This window comes from Melospiza melodia, chromosome 12 (genome assembly GCF_035770615.1).
Source record: "Melospiza melodia melodia isolate bMelMel2 chromosome 12, bMelMel2.pri, whole genome shotgun sequence".
Lineage (NCBI taxonomy): Eukaryota > Metazoa > Chordata > Aves > Passeriformes > Passerellidae > Melospiza > Melospiza melodia.
In genome coordinates this window covers 20,638,884-20,659,224 of record NC_086205.1, presented here as the reverse complement: position 1 = coordinate 20,659,224, position 20,341 = coordinate 20,638,884, and the positions used below count along the sequence as shown (strand labels likewise).

The 20,341-nt window shown below is 40.2% G+C and overlaps 1 protein-coding gene across 7 annotated transcripts in view; it reads left to right on the top strand.

Moving 5' to 3' along the window:
* The window catches only part of ATP11B (ATPase phospholipid transporting 11B (putative)), a 66,040-nt gene extending 46,248 nt beyond the window's left edge, over nt 1–19,792 (top strand). Inside the window, exons 29-32 of one of the 7 annotated variants that reach the window (XR_010029198.1) lie at nt 3,325–3,410; nt 10,771–10,904; nt 17,199–17,272; nt 19,022–19,792. Coding sequence is in view for 6 of the 7 variants with exons in the window: in XM_063167226.1 (XP_063023296.1) it covers nt 10,771–10,989 (219 nt within the window). In the remaining variant the exon portion in view is untranslated. Of the gene's footprint in view, nt 1–3,324; nt 3,411–7,572; nt 7,696–10,770; nt 13,817–14,497; nt 15,570–17,198; nt 18,558–19,021 lie in introns of those variants that run through there. The other 6 variants (XM_063167232.1, XM_063167230.1, XM_063167228.1 and 3 more) reach the window with 6 other exon arrangements.
* Nucleotides 19,793–20,341: the final 549 nt, after the last annotated feature.

The window sequence follows — 20,341 nt, the reverse complement described above, 5'->3', positions numbered from 1 at the left end:
AAGTTATGCTGTAGTAATGGAATCTCCCTTCTGCCTGACACAGCCTACAAAAAATAATTCAAAACATTCTGGTGAGATTAGACTGTCTTTTAGGTAAATATCTTTGAGTGTTTTCTTCTTTCTAGAGACAATTATGGAGAAGTCATCCTGGCCTACTGTTCTAATAGTAACTGCCTCTCTGGTTTCAGTTTTCAACATTTCATCTTTTTATACTTCTTCTGCTAAACTGAGAAGGTGTCTATTACAGTTTTTGTTTTATTCACAGTTAGCTTTGTGATCAAGCTAATTTTAGCACTGATAGGTAGATTGGACTTGCATCTTCAGTCAAAATGGTTGTTTTAGAGTCTTCTCATCATTCTTGTGTTTCTCCTGTAATTTTCACCCTTCTTCAACCTCATTTTGAATTTTGGATTTAACCAATGGACCCAATATTCCAGTACAGCAGACATCAGTGCCAAGTACAGAAATAATGAGTGCCCAGCTACATTCAGATTACAGAATAACATACATCAATAACCTGTTGCCTTCTGCATCTTCTAGACATCTGCAGGTGGTGATGTTGGTTTCTTTCAGGGCATTGCTGACAGGTCAATTAGCATAGGGCCAAAAATAGTGAAAGTGTATGAAGAACCCAGCTGACAGAGATATCCCATGCACAGTTATGGTCTGAAAGCTCTCAGCAGCTTTCTGTCCACCTGTGTGCCAGATGGATTTTGTGGTGTCCTAATTGCTTAATGCAAGTGGCACTGAGCTCTGTGCCATGCAGAACTGCTGCTGCCCTGCATCAGTGCTGCAATCTTTAGCATCTAACCTTGTAATTACTATGATGTAACTGCACATTGATTTAATTAAATTATATTACCCTTCTAATGTATGTGTTAAAAAAAAAAAAAAAACCAAACATGTGAGACCTTCTCTTCATTTGCTTAGGATCAACATCATGTTGATAAGCCTACTGCTAGTCAAAATATCCCACTGGTCCCTTTCAAATATTGGAATATTGGCTGCTTTTTCCTGTCCTGGAATTTAGTAGCTAAAAGCCAAAGTAAATAACCACTGGCTTTCATAAGACTGTTCAGATGGACCTGGTAAGGCTCTGGATTGCACATTACTGCACTTCTTGGGTTAGAGTGTCTGTAGGTAATGATATTTACCTTTTTTATCTCTTCAAAAACTAGTGGTAGTATTTATCAAACACTCTCTTTCCTTCCTTGTTGTACATCACCTCTTGCTGTCTGGCATGGTATTGGTGTGGTTCTTGAGGTTTTTCATGTTCTTGAAGTGCTTGAATTAAAACCTTAAAAGCCACATGGATTTTCCCGCCTTTATCCATGTGTTTCCTGCTACATTCTCTTGCTTTAGGACTCCTTTCTAAAGATTTTTTGGGTGCAGTTTAATGCCATTACAGCTGTGCAGTCAAAGATACAAAAACACTTTTTATTTTTAAGAAGGAATCTTGATGAATATCTAACTCCTGTCCTGTGTCTATAGCTTGATTCCTGGCCGTGGGGATTTTGCTTTGTGCATCTCTATTAGTTATTTTTTTTCTTATTTGCTTTCTGCTTTGCATTTGACAGAGTCAGCACTGAGGCCTTTGTTTACCAAAATACTGTCTTTTCTCTGAAAATTCTTAATTCCTGATGCTGCAAAGTCAAGGTATCTGAAATGGGATTCGACCAGAAGTTCTTCAGCATCCATCCAGTGGTTTTTCTTTGTGTGTCTGATAGTGAAATTATAGCTACAAATGTATTTGCAAAAAGAAGGCACCTCTTTGTTCCTTTCTTGAGGTTTAATCTGTTGAGATTTTCCTACTCTTGCTTTGATGGGACAGTGAGATCCACTGGATTCCATTCACTGTTCTTGCAGTGGGGAAGTGGATGTAACTGAAGAGGAGCAGATGATCAGCTTAGCACATTTGTTGTCAGGAAGTGACACAATGTTTCTTTTATCATCATACCTCATAATTTTTGTTTAAAATTCCTAGTAAATATTTTTCTTTCCATTTCCAAGCAAAGGAAGAGACTGACTTTCAGATAGAAAGGGTTTGGAGAATATCTTTGTCCTAAATGCTAAGGGTGATGACTGATGCTAATGAATTCTGTGGAAGTCATTGAAGGAATAAATATGGAACTTTGTGTATTGTCCTTTAAAATTATTTTTCACTGTGTAGGTGCACCTTCTGTGTTACTGAACATGTTTAATTATTCATTTTTAATTTTAGGACTACATTGGTATATTTTTATATTGAGGGAAAGAACAAGCTTGGTTTATAGTTACTGTGTTTTTATTATGGCAAGATAAATTCTTACATGCCCTAGTTCCTTGTTTTTAAATTGCAGCTTTTTAGGTTATTTGTTTCTGTCTGCCATCATTTAAATTCTAAACTAATCCCAGGAGCAATGAGCCAAACACACATTTCTCAGCTGAAAATGCTTGCCCCTAGTGTTTTCATTTTTCAGACCTTTCTTGTGTGTGAATTACCTTAGTGCTCTGAATTCACTATATCTGTAGGAATCTGCCTTATCTTGATTTTATATCATTTTGTTAGTATAAGGTGATAGCATCAAGTGTGAGTTTGCCTCTGATCTGTTATATGTTACATGTAGCTAAGTTTTTCATAAGGGAACAGAGAAATTTAACTGATACAAGAGAAAAATTTGATAGGCTTTTAAGTGTAAATATTGTTCTTTAACAGCAACTTAAGTCTGAGTCATTCATTTTAGGAAACTAAAAATTAAAAATTTGACAGGCAAGCATGAGTTGACTTTTATAGACGATGAGCTTGGTTAACTTTATGTTCTTTAATGCACTTAAGGTGAATGTGTGTTACTGTATTTTATTTTAGTTTTGTTGTGTTTTAAGGGTTTTCTGCTGGCCTAAAGAAAAGCCATCTTATGTTTCACTGAGGTCAGTTACCCTGAAGTAGCTTGTGGGCAATTTCTCAATATAGGTCTGTTACAGAATCATACAGGAGGAATTGGACAGTAAGGTAAAAGTGAATCAAAATATAAATCTTTGAGTAAAGATAAATCACAGCACTGTTGGAGGGCGAAAGCAATACAGAATAAAGGTGTTTGTAAAGCACAGATGTAAAAGTGTGTAGGCCTTTTCTCTCAGCATGGAAGCAAAGGTACTTTAAGAATGGTCCTGCCAGTGACTGGCTGTGATGGTCCCAGGAGCTGTCTTGAAGGTACCAGGCTTGTGTTCTGTATATGATGTGTATTCCACTTAAATAACAATGTGTTGTCCTGTGTCTTTCTCTTAGAAAATTACTGCTGCTACTTACTGACATGTATGTTCCATCCCTTCTCTGTCCAATTGTAGATGTACTCCAACAGAGTTGCTTTAAGTGACGAGTTCATCGCACTGCAGCCATTGTCCAGGGCCAGGAATCAGCTGAGCAAAATTAGGTAGAGTAGGAGGGACAGTTCCTCATCAACTCTTATGCATGCTCAAGGTGAACTAACCAGTGCTGAGAGAGATGGGAAGAGGCATGAATATATTTTAGTGGGGTGAGAGGGCAATACATGTAGTGCAGAAACATTCAGTTTGGTGATTTCTTGGCTTTGCTCTGTGTTTCTGAGCCAAATGCTTCTCCTAAGTAGCATGTGTTGGACGTGCTTTTTTTTTTTTTTCTTTTTTAAAGGAAAAAACATCCCTAGCATGATGTTCAACTTCCAGAATAAAGATCAGCTGTTCTTGCATCCATTTTTAAATAATCATAGTTTCTAGCATGGTTATAATGCTTTTGGTTTCTTTATGATAAAAATTAACAGTGCATTTTGCATGCTGGATAATTTCAGCTTTATAAGGCTGTGACAGGAAGATCCATGTACTTTAGGCAGCAATTTCTTGCAAGTTATTTGCCCATTTTAATTTGCTTTAAATTGTGTCAAAAGAGCAGATAATGTTTGAAGCTTGGGTGCGTCCATACCCTTGTGCAGCTGAGGCTTTTTGTGTCTGTTTTGTGCAGCTATAAAGTGAGTGTTGTTTGTTTTCAATGTGTGTAGATACATATTCCTAAAGGCATTTGGCTGCAAAGTCCCAGAAAATTATTCAAAACAAGATCAAAGCATACATATGTCTGTGTCGGTAAAACATGATTCTGCAACTCTTCAAATGCACTGAGTTCGGCACATGAAACGCTGTCAAATGCTGATTCTCTTTTGTAAGACTTAAGCATACATCAGCAATGTCTTAGTCTGTTTAATTCCACATCCTACAGCAAGAATTAATGCAAAGATCTGATTCCTTTTAAATATTTTTCAAGGTGACTTTGTTAAAAATGTGCAAATAGGTGCCTAGGAGAACCAACTAACCTACATTTTAGGGACTTAATTGCTGTTTGTTAAACCAAAGGAGAAAAGTTTTGTATTTCCTCTGAGAGTGCCCTACAACTTTACAAGGCAAAACTTGAAATGGCCATTGTGTTGTGGTGTTAGTGACCCCAGTGTGAAACACAACACCTTGGATTTCCAAACACCCACGGGGATAGTGGTGGGCTGATTTTATTTTCTTTTGTTTTGAGTACAGCACTTAATAGCTTTAAAACAGGCTAGCTGTATAGCTTTTGAAAGCTGTTAAACTTAGCAATATATTGAGGAGGTTCCTCTGCAAAAGCCTTTACAAGTTAGCTTTTCAAATTCTTCGTTTATCAGATATCTTGGTTTATCAAGTTACCTTTTAAAAACTGTGGATAAGTGTATGTAAGTTGCTTTCTCAATTAATTATTAAAGTGAATTACGTCACACATCATAGCTATACCAAAGGCTTTAGAACAGATAATTCTGCTAAAATTTCAAAAACTAAACACATCTTAATGGTTATACAGCTGGATAGTCAAAGAAAAATAAAGCTGTCTAGGAATGCAGCACTGTAGCCATTAAAATGCTAAAATCAGGAGAATCTTTGCTAATGTGAGGCAATTTTCTTCATATTAAACTTAGGGAAGAGTTGAAAAAAGGGGAAATCTGTTTTGTCCATAAGTAACAAATGATTATGCAAATCCAATTCTCTTGTAAGTCAGAACTTTTGCACTTGGGTATCTGATAGTACCTGAAGTTCAAGCACTGGCTGCTTTCTAATATGCAGTTGAGCTTGTAAAGTGCAACAAAAAGGAAAGATTTGGGTTTCTCTAGTTCTTTATTCTGTCTTTGAACAAAGTTCAGAAGTTATCTTGTGGATTCTTGCCTAAAACAGTGAAAAGGAAAATCAATTGATAGACAGAAACTAGTCACTTCACTATACTAAATGAAATCTAATTTGGAGTGAAGAGCATGAGTTGGTTTCTGTGGTTTTCCCAAAGCAACAGGACAAAGAAGGCAAGGAAAATTGTGGGAGCATAAAACTGAACAGCTGCCTGGTGAATATGTAGCTGTAAAGCAGCTAATCTGTCACACCTCATTTGTACATGCCCACCCAGGGATTGCATCCTTTGTGACTGCAGAATGCATGGAGGTTGATGAACAGACTTTGGCAGGTTTTTGTTGTTTGTAAATATGTATTAAGAGTCTCAAAAGGAGCATAACTCCAGGTTAAACTGAGTTATGCCTTGTTCTGCAAAACGCTTACTCTTCTCTTGAGATCAAAAGAAGACTTCTTTTATGAATGCAAATTTAAAAAAGTATGATGTTACAATAATTTTTTGTTTCTGTAGGCTTCACAGTGTGCAAAAAATGTTCAAGTTTATATTGAGTATATTGGTGATGTGCAGTTAGGATCTTTGAGGGGATCATCTAAGTGTCCAGGTGATTCCTGTAAGTCAGAATTGCAGTCTTTTGTGCCTGTTAAAGTCTTGCCTCTGAACTTTACTGTCCCTTTTGGAACGTGGGATGAAGAGGAAATGAGGCAGCACAGGCAGGTGCAGGTGTTGTGCTTCACTGGAGTCTGGCAGAGCACTGCTTTCCTTCACAGCTGCCTCTTCTGTTCTTGGAATGTGTGAAATATGTACCTTAGGGTACTAACTGGGTCCCACTGTATCTCATTCCATGTTTTTATCTGTAAAGAAAGTGTTCTGTGTCCGTCTGTGTCTACATGTCCTGTCCTTTGTAAGAACTGTCAGAAATCTTAAGCCACATTTGAGATGTGTTGCTTGGACAGATGTTTTAATTCTACTTACTGATGGGATTAACTGTGTTTACAGAGTTTCTACCTTTGGACAGTGTGTATGAACTGTACCCAGAACTGGGGAAATGTAAGACACCAGGAAGGATTTTATTTACAGACAAGGCTGTCAGTGCACAGCGTTATATCCGGGGCTCTGGAGCATTTACCTCGTCACAGCCAAACCCTGTTCTTTCCCCATCTCCAGCCTCATGAGTCAGTTGTTGCCTGGTTTTCCCTTCATCTCAGTCCAGATCTGCTCCAGGCCCTGGCTTTAAGGCCTTCATTCCTTGCCTATATTTTTAACTCCAGCTCCTGTTCCATGGGATTCCCCCCTGCAGCTTTCAGGTCTGACCCAGCCCAGCTGTGTTGAGTTGAGAGCAGAGAGGTCTGTGTTCCTTTTACAGCTTGTGTTTTCTGTAAGGAAAATGCAATTTCCCAGAAAAATTTTCCACTGGAAGCATGTATTCCCACTAGTGAGGTGTGCCACAACACCCTGATGTGCTGCACTTAGATCAAGGGTGATCTCCTCCTTTACAGACCTGTTCATTGTGTTAGCATAGCTTGGTGTTGATCTGTTGGCTAATCCACAGAATCTATCACAGGAAGATGAGGAAATGAGGGAAGAATGCACCATTTTGGATTTGACTTCAGTCACAAAAGTGCACATACTACTTACCTGGAGAAACCTTGGTCTAATGACTTTGAAATAATGAAATAATTTGGCCCTTGTAGGTTCATTTGATACAAAGAGTAGAAAAATAAGTGATAAAAATATCATGGCGGTGAAGTTGTTAGACTTCAACATTCCTATATATTTTCTTTAAAAATTTTAAATCGAATTGTTTGGGATTTTTTTATACAGTATATTAAGGGTTAAAGATGATAAGATTTACAGTAGGGAGCAAGTTTTAATTTAATTGTAAAATAGTAATAACCATCTCATATCAATCTTCTAAAACATCCATGTGGCATCAGAATGTTGGCAGCTGGGACCTGGGCTCAGGAGAATACCCTGCAGTGCCCTTAGCTTGGTGGACAGGATTAAACACATTCCCCATTCCTCAAAGTCCCAACTTTCCAATGTGACTTTTCATTTCAATCTTGGGTTGAAATGTCTGTCTTGTGGCATATGGAATAACCTGCAGTAAGAAAACAAAACTGAAATGATCCTTTCTGTTAGAAGGTGGAAAACAAATAAAACTCCAAAATCCCTAAGAATTTTAGATAGATTCCAAATTTGTTGTGTTTCCTTGTAGTCTGTAGAACACTAAAAGGCCAAACACTTTTAACACTTGGGTGCTGAGAAACTGCATTTGATCCACCAAAAATAAAAATTGCCTCTTGACTTTGTAAATTGCCTTGTTCTCTCAAGACCAGACCTGTGAAAGTTCTTGTAACAATGGTGACTGTTTTAAAGCAATGCAAGCATGGTGCTTTATAAGATCTGTTGCTTTTCTGTCCTTCCAGATGGAAGAAGATAAGGGTTCAGTCAGCTCAGCATGTGACTTTGCTGAAAGCAGGCACAGAGGGGAGGACAGTAGGCAGCTGCTAGACCCATCTTGCCTGCCCGACAGTTCTTACCTCCACTAGGTAGTACTCCCACTGTACCCTAATGTCTGTGTATTTATTTACATATTTGCATTTATTTGCATACAGAGACAGTCATTGAGCCATCTCCAAAGTACCCATATTTTTGATATCTGCAAGAAAAATTGCATCATAGAATGTTGGTTTGAGTTTTTTTCCTTTATCAAGCTGAATCATTCTTTAATTCTGCACTTCAGTTGCTTTTTGATTTATTACATCCAATGGGCCATTCTCATATGAAGTATTCTGTTTATTGAGATTCCAGATCTCACCTTATGAACATACTTTGTTTGCCACCCAGTATTAATATTATCTGATATTTCTTTACACTCATTAATTTTTTAAACATTGTCTCTCCTGTCTTATGTTTCCTGAGGGTTTGTTTCAGGTCTCCAGGGAACATTTTGCCTTCCTGCCTTGCCATGCCAGGCTTTACTTTTGTATAAAATTATGACCATAACTGTCCTCCACAGAGAGAAAATGAGAAAAGAGACTTTCTAGCATATGTATTTTCCTTCCAGGTAGTGGATGTAAATAGAAAAATCCATGTTCACCAGGGAATGATAAACAGTATATCTACATATAAAATTTAGTTAGGTTTTTTTTGTCCTTTATGTTCTCACAGCATTTATTTACACTTAACTGTGAATTTGACAGAAAAGAATTGTTGTTTCCAGACTTATGTAAGGTCTCATTTGCTATTTTTTAAAAAAGTGATATTAACTATTCCAGAGGTATTGGTTAAAGCATGATCCTTGCTTTTTGTATCTAACTTGTGAAGAACAAAGGAGATTCTCAGAAAAAGAGACACTAGACCTCCAAAATCCAGAGTTGAGGGTTTGCTCCTTGGAAGCTTGTTTGGGTTACTCTTGGTTCCTCTTTCTGGCAGTCTTTGGATAATATCCAGGATTCCTGGCTCTCAGGGTAGCAGATTCTAAGGAAAAAAATGCTCTGGTTCATTTGATCCAGCATACAGACAGTAATGCGACTTTCTGCAGTAAGTTTGAAGGTCTGCTTGAGCATAATGGATGAACTAAATACTCTGTTTGTTTGAAATCCTGAGTGTAGCAGTGTTACAGTTTTGTATTGCTGTGGCCACAGCTGTGAAGGTCTCTCCATCTGCAGCAGGGGGTTTCCCTGCTGACCTCCAAATGGGAATTCCTTCTGCTCTCTGTAATATCTTGTGTCACAACTCTGGAGCACAGCTCTGAAGGTCATATTTGCTGGTACTGCAGTGCTGCAAAGTGTGCAGTTCCTGATTCTGGTATCTTCTGTGGCACTGCAGTTTGGACCAGTCACGGTGATCATCACATGAGGGTGTTCAGGGGCTCAGGCTCTGTTGAGATGTGTTTTGTTTTGTTTGTCTTTTGACCAGAACCCCTTTCAGACCTGTCACTTGCAAATCTTCTGCTCCTGCCTCTCAGGTACAGAAGTTCATTGTCTCAGTAAGTGTTCCTTCTGTGTCCCAAAGACCCCCCAGATGAGTGTGTGAGTCAGAGTGTGTTCTGCCTGTACTCAGCCGCAGCCTCTGAGCTGCAGCATCCACAGCATCAGGGGGCTCAGTTCGTGGAGAATCCTCCATCAGCTGCTGAGTGAAAGTTCTGTGAACATCACAATGAGTGGTGTGATGGGAAGGTCTGGAGGGGCTGTGGGGAGTGTGGCACAGGGCTGAGAAAGGGGCAGGCACAGGAAAAAGGGCTGGAAACAAACACCTGTTCTGTGTGTGTTCCTTCTTGTCCTACCAGCTGAGATTTTTCTCTTGTATTTCCAAAAGCCTCTTGTTTCTGTTAGCTGCCTCTTCTTTGTTGTGCAGGCTGTTCTTCTGTTGTGAAGCTGTAAATGTGTCCAGCTGCTTGTTTGCGGGGATCAGGAAAAAGAGTGTCTCCACTCATAGTAAACCATTCCCATACGGAACTCTTGAGGTTCTTTGCTTTCCTTGCAGTTTTTGGCAACTGTGGGTGGCGTGGAATAAATTCAGGCTCAAAAATAGAATCTTCAGACAACAGTCAGTGACCTTTAGTGTCACAGTGAAAAGTTGTGGGAAGGTCTTAAGTGTGAACTGTGTCCTGTCATGGACTAAGATGCCTCCTCCCAGAATTCTTCTTTCTTCTGGTGTGAGGAGAGTATAAAATTCAGCTTCTGTGTTTAGTATTTGTTTGACAGGATGCTCTCATGGAGAGTTTAAAATTAAATTAAAAAACATCCCCACACTTCACATTTTTATTTCTCTTTAGAATGGTACTGAAGTCAGTTTAGGATATTCTCTCTGCAGAAGCAGGAGATTCCAGTTATGCTGCAGTTGGTGCAGCAGTGCTGTAGAGGAGCACACTGGTAGGTGGCACTTACACCCATACATCTGTTGCTGCTTCCTTTTCATTCTATTTCTTTTATTCCTTTTTTTCCTCACCTACAAAACATGAGCTTTGAAAGAGTTTATTATGCTAATGCTGAATTTTTCTCCATGCTGGCATGAACATGATTGAACCTTTCTGACATCAGCCTTGTTTGCTTTTGGATAAACCATGTTCACACAATCAGGAATGTGCTTTTGTTCTGTACCAAGCCAAGGGTAGCTGTGGTAGTGATATAATGTCAGTTATTCTAGGAAGTTGCATTGTGTGCTTGAGGAAGAATTACTTGGGACCAAATTGCTGTGTTGTGTTCTGCAGCCTGAAGCTTTGTCTTGGTAAATTTCCCTTAAAATAGGGCTGAGCTGATATAAATTTTTGCAGGTAAATCAAGGCATCCCAGCTGGAAGTGCATGTGCTCTGCTGTGGGGTTTGGTGGAGTGAATTTCCAGGGTTAGGCAGATGCAGTGCCAGACTATTTCCATGCACTTAACAAGGCTGCAACAAACCTTGGGAAGAATAAATGTTAGTGTATGTAGACCTTAGGGACTGGTAATATTGTTATTGTACTTCTCCTATAAAATTGAAAAATATTCAACACTCTAGCTAAGAAAACCTGCTTTTCCTAAGTGTTTTTGGTAACATCTTCATTGCTAGAATTTGTGAGTACTGATTTTTCTTTTTTCTTTTTTTCTTTTTTTCCTTTTTTTTTTTTTTTTTTTCTTTCCAGCTTACTGAGGCAGGTTCAGGTATCAACTGCTTGGACTCCATGTGCTGCTTCTCAGATGGGGAAACAGCATGCACATCTGTTAGAAGAATGCTGGAACGACTAATGGGAAGGTGTAGCCCAGCGCGGGTCAGCAGGTGTGGCATTTCTCTCAATAGCCTTTGCTGCAGACGATTCTCCTATAAACTGGAACCCGATGAGCCTGCAGCCATAGATGTCTAGAAACCAGCTGCAGGTTTTGCTTATCTAAGTAGAAAATGCAACTCTTTATTGTACTTTTTTCATCCTAAAAGATTAGCTTCTTGTTTCTTTTTGAGTGGTTTCTTTTGGGATGTGGAGGGGAAAAACAGTTTTTGAAAGATTTCTGTTGAAGTGTTTAGTTTGGCTTTACAAGCTCTTGTGTTGTATCTATCATAATTTCTCTTGATTTGTACATTCTTCTCTTTAGAAAATCAAGCCTTGCTCCTGTTTTTGTTCTCCTTTTTATGATTACTTTTTTGCCTTCACAAATCAGGAGTTGTTTGTAAAGTCGAAAGACTTTTCCCTTTGGTTCTTGATGTACAACCTCCAAATATTTACCTTGGAGCTTGCATTACTCCTGAAGGTATACAAAAGGCTCACATTCCCCCCCTTATATCTAACTTCATTGTTAGGAGCAGAGCCTTTAAATCTTTCAGCCATTGATTGATATGAAGATGAAATATTTTTGTAGTATAACTTTTATAATCTATTTCTAAAATCAGAGTGATTGACAGAACAGAGTCTTCAGGTTCTAAGAATTTTCAATGTTTTTTGGGTTCCAGAAGGTATATTGTCAAAATCATGTGTGCCATTCCAAAGTATGTGCTAAATAAATCTTTCCTTCACAAATCACATGTGAAACAAATGTCAGTGGGGTAAAAGCATGTTGAGTAATTGAACATGTCTGCAGAGCAACTCTGCTCTTGCAGTCAGCCCAGCTGGGAGAGGAGCTCTGCTGAATCCTCTCATGTGCCATCTCCCCATTTCCAAACAAAGAGGGATAGCAAACAAATATGGAAATATTTGGGGGTAGAAATAAAAATAGTCTTTTGTACATCGTAATCTCTGTCCCTGAATGATATCATGGTCCTTCATTGGTCAAAAGGCAAACCTGAAAACACTGAATTTCACACATTTTCAAGGAAACTCATTTTGTATTTGAACAACTTTTCTCTTTCAGTTAAAGGTTGTGATATCATTCACTGGGTATCAAATCTCGTGTGGGTAATTTACCCTGACAGCTTTGTCAGCTCTGATTCTGCCTTTAGGTATTGCCTGGTCTGTAGCTCATCTCTGTTGGAACTCTTGTGTTGAACACAGTGTCTGTGCTTTCAGTCAGTCTCTCTCTTCTGGCTTGCTTGTGAAATTTATTCAATGTTTCAACAAATCTAGGGTATGAGTATGCAAGAAGTTTCATTCCATATGAAAAATGAACTGTTACTATTAAATACATTTTTAATTCAACCTTGCTGTGTAGAAAGCGGGCATGATGTGTAAAATAAACAGTTTAATAGAATTTTTAATCTACAAGGTGAGCATTTAATTGGTCTAAAAATCAACATTTTGGTAGCAGTTGCTTTAACTTTTCTGGGGTTTTTTTCACTTCTCTGTAAAACTGTGCTTTCCAAATGAGGAATTTCTCATGCTAGTTTGTTTCACTTATTGTTATCTAATTAGGGCAGATTGTTAGTTAACAATTGCCTTAGTAACCTGTAGTCTTCTTATAAGGTAGGTATTCTGTGTTTTGTTTTCTGCAATATATTTGCAGTTTTACAGTTTTCTCTTTGTTCCACTCAAATTTTCTTTCCTTAAGAACTTAAAAATATTTACTGAAGCTAACTCATATTTGACAGAATATTAAACAGTTTTTTCCAGACTGCTTTTTGTTAGATTTCTTTTCTGCTTACCTCATGTAGTTTTCAGATGAAGTTCCATCTAGCCAAATTATTTTAGAGTTCTTAGAACATAGACATAAGGATTAATTTCAAGGAATATGCAAAACTATCTTGGTGCTACACTAAGGGCTTGAAGTTCTGTGGATTTTGCATCTGCTTCTGGTTGAAATTGCTCTGAACAATCTTCTAGTTTCACTTAAATATATGTACAGTACAAATAGAAGAGAGATTTTTTAAAGTCAGTCATATTTATTTTCTCCAATGATTTCAGCTCCTTCCACTCAGTATTGACAACCTGGTCTAAAAGTCAAGGGACCATTTTCTCCCTTAAACATTTTTGCTAATATGAGAAAGTCTTTATTAATTTTTTTAAATTACTAATTGCTTAAATCACGTGAAGTAGTTACAAGTTGTGAAATGCCAAAGGTACAACTAAGAAAACTATTGGGTGATTTTAAAATTGTTCAGGCTTTGTTCATGAGCTTGAGCTGCTGTGTTTTTTACCTAAATCTCCAGAAGATTGTGCAGTCCCCAACAGGATGGTCTTTTGAGTACTTGTACTCTATAAAACAGCTAAATATTCAACCAGGAAGTAGCTGCAAATTATTTTTGTTGATTGAAGTGATGCCGACGAATATGTTGTTTGTGCAAGTGCTGTAGAATGAAGAGCAGTATTTTAAATAACACTGCTGTAGGCAGCTTGTGTTGTATTCTCTGCTCCTGATATTCTGTCAAATATGATAACATGAAATCAAACCTTGTATCAAATTTTGATAAAAACTTTGATGAATCAAAGTGATACAAATGCTTGGAGTAGTGGGCCACAGGAATATAGTCTCTTGTGCTTAATTTACTGCTTGTAAAATGTATTTGAGAAGTATTTTCTATAACTTCATTAGCCAGTTAGAATATAAAATGTGTGGTGTGGTATGTTAAAATGCATTTTGTCTGTCTGTTCCATTAAATTGTCTGTCGACTTGTCAGTCACTAAAATATTAAGAATGCTGGATCACATACATCACTTGTACAGTAGGAATCATTGCTGAATTGTTGGGTCTCCCATTAGTGGTTCTTGTGTCAAGGCACTGGATGGAACAGTTCTAAAGAAACAGCAGATTTCTGACAGAGCCTAATTTGGAGGATAAGCTCATTGTGTTTTTATTTCCTGCCTCCCAAACTTCTCAGCTTTTCCCATACAGTCCTAGAATGCTGTGCAGCCAAGAACAGGATTTCTTCCCAAGCAGTAATCAAGAGAAAGACATTGAGAGACCCCTCTGAGTCAGCAGCTGTGACAGCAGGGTGGTTCCCTGATGTTTTGAAGTGTAAGAGGAGGGGATGGAACAGGTTCCTGGCTGTAGATAAGTTTTGCCTCCCCCAGGCTCAGGCAGTGTGGAGGTTTCCTGCTGGGACACGGCTCTGCTGGGTTCCCAGGCTGGCTGTGTGCTCCACAGGGCTCTGCTGGAGCAGCCTCACGGTGCCTCTGTACACAGGCAGCATTCCCAGCCTCCCGAGGCACAGCACTGAAACTTCAGCTGCAAAATAGGCATAGAAACCTCTGGTTGTTTTAATTTATAGTGATGGAAATAGCTGTAGCTGTGTGCTGATTACACAGCAGGCATGAATTGGCCTCTGTTTCCAAAGGTCTGAATGAACTGCAGGTACCTACATGGAATTAGTGCATTAATCCTTTACAGAGGTAAATCTGCCTGCTCTTGCAACACTTCTGTCTTTTGCTCTCATAGACTTTTCTCCTCACCTCCCAGTACAAATACAAGTTCCCAGTCAGCCAAACTTTTTTTTTATTGTTACTTTAGATCATGGAGTTCAACGGATCCCTTCTGTGCCACCGACAGGAGCATCTTGACTCTCTCCACAATGGACTCATCCACTTGCTGACAGGGACATTTTTGAATGCCTTGTGGAAGCCCTGTGGAGCTCACACACCTGTAGCAGGTGCTGAGGCGAGCTCAGTGTCCGGCGCTGCCCTAGGAAAGCCCAGAGGACTCCTGAGTGCAGCCAGGGCTTGTCTGACCTGGCAAAATCTGCACTGCAATTGCTTCCAGGAATTTTTCTAATTATATCTACAAATTGCTAAATAAGTTTTTGGTTTTTTGGGTTTTTTTTAAGGAATGCTTTTACCTCAGACCATTTGATCCTTTTTGTTGCTGTATGAGCAGATTGGAATCCTACATTTAATACTGGAGATGTCCCTGTAGGGCAATGACAGAAATCTTTCTCCTCCCAAATTTGAGTGATCCAATTTGAATCAATTTGAATCTGCACAATTAAACTTTTAAAAGTTGTGTTTTTAATGATGACCCTTCCTTTTAAACACACATTCATTTTGAGCTGTCTTGCAGATGCTGTTTTAGCAGTTTGTTACTTTTGTGGACAGTTACTGTATTCTATAAGCAATCAGTTTAGTAATTTTTGAGAGTTAAATGCAATTCAAATATTTATGCTGGTGTATGAGTGGCTAATATATTAGTCATTGCTTTGAAAAACACTTAACTGTGACAAATCAGTAATTTGGAATAATAAGGGATATAGCAGCTCAGTGTTCTCCTAAAGTCCAATTCAGAAACCAGTCATCTTTTATTATGCCCTGTATGTTTTGTTAACAATTCTGGATCCTGACATGGAAAAATTTATTAAGAATTGGCGGATTGAGCAGAAGTCTCACTAGCATAAATTTTTGAATTATTAATCCTTTTAAAGTTGGGGAATTTTTGCATGTTTTGTTCTTTTTCATGTATTTATATTCGGTCACGTTGTACTTTGAAGATATAATTAATGCCTAATTATCTTCGTCTATCGGAAGGATCCGAGACCTTGATGGCAATGTTTTGATACCTAAGTATGCCAATAAAAACCAATTGCACAGTTGGAGCTCCGGGTGGTGCATCCTGCAGGTGCCTCCCTGTCCCAGTACAGACCTGTCTGCATGCTGGGGCTGGGGAGCAGCAGCGTTTCCCTGTTCCCTCAGCCAGGGAGGCTGAACCCACTGCATGTCCTGGGATGTGGGAGATGAAGTGGAGGTGCCTTAGAACAGAGCTGTTCATGGCTGGGGACTGGGAAAAGTGCTGCTGCTCCAGGACACCCCCTTTTGTCACCTCTGACAGTGACATCCCATCAATAACTGGAATACTTGTCCTTTCAGACACTTGAAAGTGTAAAGATCCATCTTAAAGTTAGCTCTGGGTAAAAACTGCAAATCTGGGCCACTGCAAACCTGGCTGACTGTAACTGGGCTGCTGCCAGGGCAGTGCATCCCTCCTGTCATCCCCAGTTCTCCCAAGTTCAGTGAGCAAAGTCCTGCTTTCCAGGGATCACATCCTTCAGATGTTCCTGACCTACAAACAGCTCTGCTGCTCATTTTCCTGCCCATGACTTTAACTGAGATTATTTCAGCTCTCCTCTTGGAGCTTTGTTTTTGCATTGGTGCCTGGCAGCTTCTCTCAGACATGAAGGCTGCAGGTACCATGGAGTTTACAAGATCTCAGTGCTCAAGGCAACATCTGCGTGGGAAAGAAATGGTCATTGCAACTTCATGGTTAAATTTCTAGTGACTTGAACTTGCACACAAGGGATTTTCCCCACTGTTACAGGTAAAGATCAGTTCAGAAATTAAAAAGCTTTAAAAATAAATTACGAGACAAGAAGAAGGAACAAAATACATTGAACTTTCCTTTTAAATAAGTGTTTAATTCAGCGTTCATAGTGCATTTTTGTATCATGTCTTCAGATGCCTGAGTGCAGTGAAGCTTGAGGCTGAAAATGTCAGTGTGCACTAGAACCCCCCAGCGAGTGCCCAGGGGATGAAGAAACACTAACATTGAGCCTTGTCTTCTCATGCAGCAGGTATGAACATGTGACTAACCCCCACTGCATGGGGCTGACAACCTGGATCCAGCTGGAGAGGCAATAATCCATCCAGTCCCCTCCAGATCTGCAAGTAGTAGCAAAATACAGTTTTCACCAACTCCTCTAACTTCCTTTATATTTCATATCTATCTTAAACCTGGGTTTAAAATAGTAATTTTCTTCCTAGTAGTTTCTCTTCCTAGGAGTCTTCATGCTGCCATGGATACCTAGGAAATACAGAATTATTTACTACTCTAATCAGATATCTGCTGTTTGGCTGTATTTTACACTTCAGCCAGAGTGTTTCACCTTTCAGCAGTGCTTGTTTGTCCATGTCAGGCCCAGCATTGTCCTGTCAGTGTGTGTGACCGTGTGCCCTCATCCCTCCATCCGTGTGGTTCGTGTGTCCTGCCCTGAGCCTGTTCCTTGTGTGAGGGGAGCAGAGGCTTTGCCCAAAACCCCACTCCAAGCATTTCCACTGGCCCAGCTCTGTAGGTGATGTATTTTGGCTTTTACCACACCAGTGTGTTGAGTAGATTTGCACAAAAGCAGCACAGTCGTGTATTTGAAGAATAATTTGCACTCATGATGTGTTTCTTTAAAACCTTCCATCTCCTCTCCTCCCTTTCCCCCTGCTTTCCCTTTTCCCAGTGTTTGTAAGGTTACCGAAGAAACTTGCATTTAAACAATTCAGGAAGGACTTAAGAATCCATCCCTCGGCCAAGGTATATTTTTCTATTTGCAGTAAATCTAAGTCAGTAATGTCTCACTGAGTAAGAGCATAGATGTGGTTTGCTTGAGGACAGACATTTTGGTGTGACAAATATTTTGTGTGGAAGTCACCGGGGTTTTGTGTTGATATCACAAATCTTTTAAAAATGCTCCTATTCAAGGAAGAAAGACTTTGTGTATTTCTTTGATAGCTGAAGTGTAGGAGCCAGTTCAGTGTGCCCTGGGCACAGTGCAGAATCCTTCATGAGGGAAACTGAACAATCCAGTTTAAAATTCAGTGTAATGCTGGCATTTACCTCCCACTGCAAACGTGAACGAGTGGGGGAGGCTTTGCTATGGGGAGGAAAAGTTTTATTATTTACCTTTTAGCCTTGAAATCCATAAAAGCCTGTAGCAGATGTTTGTAGTTCAAAGCAAGAGTAGTGTGCACTCACTTTAATATGCAGTGTCCACGAGGAAACACCTTCTCCATGGGATCACGTTCTCTGCAGGTCAGTTCTGCCTCTGGGAAAAACAGTGTTTGGTTTTGTTACTTAGGAAAATTTTAGTTGCCAAACTCAGGCTTTTAAGAGGATGCAGTGGAAAAAAACCTGAGATGTTCTGAATTGGTTCAAAAACTAAAATGTAAATATTCTGTTTAAAAATACTCTGTATTTTTTAAGATTACAGCAGGGAAGGGGGAACAGAAGCTTCAAAGGAAGGAATGCTGAAAACTTTGGTTTTTCATTTTCAGAAATATTTGAGAAAAGCTTATGCAACTTAGAATGCATATTAAGCACCTATAATTTCTTATAGAAATAAAATATAATTTTCTAGTGCTAGAAGTGTCTCAAAGCTGCAGCCTAAATTATTTTTCACGGTTCTATCTGCTATTGCTGTACTTATAAATATGTGATTTTGGTGAAATTCAGTCTTCCTAAGTGCTCAAGCAAAATGTGCTTTTGAACTACTTATTTTGAGGGTTTTTTTTTTGGTGTAGAATCCCTAATACCTCACCATTGTCACTGCCCTCACCACTGCTTTTTTACACAGATTGTTACACAGATGTCACTGCTTAAAGGAGCCGTTCCTAGAGCTGGGCAAACCTTTCACCAGGGCCTCATTTTAGCCTTTATCCCGTTCCTAAATTATTTCCCAGCCAGACTCTCTGCTTTGCTGCTCCGGGCTGGGGTTTTTTTTTCTGCAAATGTTTTTATTGTTGGTTGTTTCGCACCTTCCCTGCTTCTGTTGTTTGTTCCCCGTGGCTCGGTTTGGTTTCTGCTCTGCTTTGGAGCAGGGCGGGGGTGCGGGGATGCTCTGGCAGCTCCTGCCGGGGCTGTGCCAGGGGATGTGCCAGGGATGTGCCAGGGGCTGTGCCAGGGGATGTGCCAGGGGATGTGCCGGGGATGTGCCAGGGGATGTGCGAGAGATGTGCCAGGGGATGTGCCAGGGGTGTGTGAGGGATGTGCCAGGGGTGTGCTGGGGATGTGCCAGGGGATGTGCCAGGGGTGTGCTGGGGATGTGCCAGGGATGTTGTGCCAGGGCTGTGCCGGGGATGTGCCAGGGATGTTGTGCCAGGGATGTTGTGCCAGGGATGTTGTGCCGGGGTTGTGCCGGGGATGTGCCGGGGCTGTGCCGGGGCTGTGCCAGGGCTGTGCCAGGGCTGTGCCGGGGATGTGCCAGGGCTGTGCCAGGGGATGTGCTGGGGCTGTGCCGGGGATGTGCCAGGCTTCTGCTTCCTATAGGTTTCTCTCTCCCTTCAGCTCAGTGCTGCTCCCAAGGCGTCAGGACTGGCTCAGAGCCCTCCGAGCCGCCTGTGCTGCTGCTCCTTCGGGGACCGTGGTGCTGCTGCTGTCGCCGCCCGGCTCCGGCTGAGCCGCTCCGTGTCCCCGCGGGGGGAACAGCTCCGGGACACGAACGCGCAGAGCGACGCTGCAAGAGACCCCGGCAGCACCGCCGAGGCCTGGGGCTTTATTCATCTCTCCTCAGCAGTTTTCAAGGAAATTACTTCAAACTGCAGCAGGTTCTCACCCTTTTTACGTTTTGACAACAGGATAAAAGACGATCTATGGGGCATGCAGTTGAAAAGGGTTAAAAATGAGGCGCACCTTGCTCCAGGAGGATCTTAATTTGTATCTCAAAGAATATATTTTTACAGTTCCTAGTTGCAGTCCTCATGACAGATTTCAGGTTTTATGCATACAAAAATAACAAATCATCATCTAGACTCCTGTTTTTTCACTAAAGAGGAATTGAGCTTGCTTCTTTGAAGGAAAAAACAAATGGTTTCATCTCTGCAAGTACCTTTTAAAAGCTGTTGATCCTTAATTTTAGGCAGATTAGGGGTGTTGCCTACTGGAAATGAGCAATAAGTAATACAAAGAATTTTGGACCTCTGACACTGTGGCTGCCTCATGTTATTTTTGCTCCTTTGACAGCGAGGCTGTGTGCTTGCTCCTTGTACAGCTTGGTCAGTAGTTGTTTTGAAAATGGTTTATGAAAATTATATTTATTAAATAAAATTTTCACTTCTAGTTGAGTCATTGTTTTAATTATGTAACTGGTAAAGATGGCAGAGCAAAACCAGGCTGGCTGCACCCTGGCCCAAGAACAGGGCTGGAGAGAAGTCACCAGCAAGAAAAAGAAGATAACAAACCTGGGCTCCTCCCCACACAATTCTTACAGCCCCCTCATCTCACCCTCCCAGGTTCCTTGCCATAATTTGATTTATCCCTCAGACTCATGCCAGTTGTCCTCTGAACACTGAAAAAGGCTTGAAATTGTATATTCTACAAACACAGAGTTGAGTTTAGAAAAGACACGGCTGCAGTTTCATGCTAAACATTCGAATTGCATTTAGGCAGCTTTTGCTGACAATTCCAGAAGCTGGGTGTTGAGTTTTCTGCCAGTTTAAATGGTCAGACTTGGGCCTGAGGTACAGGTGCCTATTCAGGAGCAAAACTCGTGGTGTTTATTTTCTGCAGACACTTCTGCTTTAGTAAACATTGGTACTAAACCAGCTTCATGTTTACAAATCTAAGGCCTATTTTTGATAGATGAAATTATAATTACAGCAAGTATTT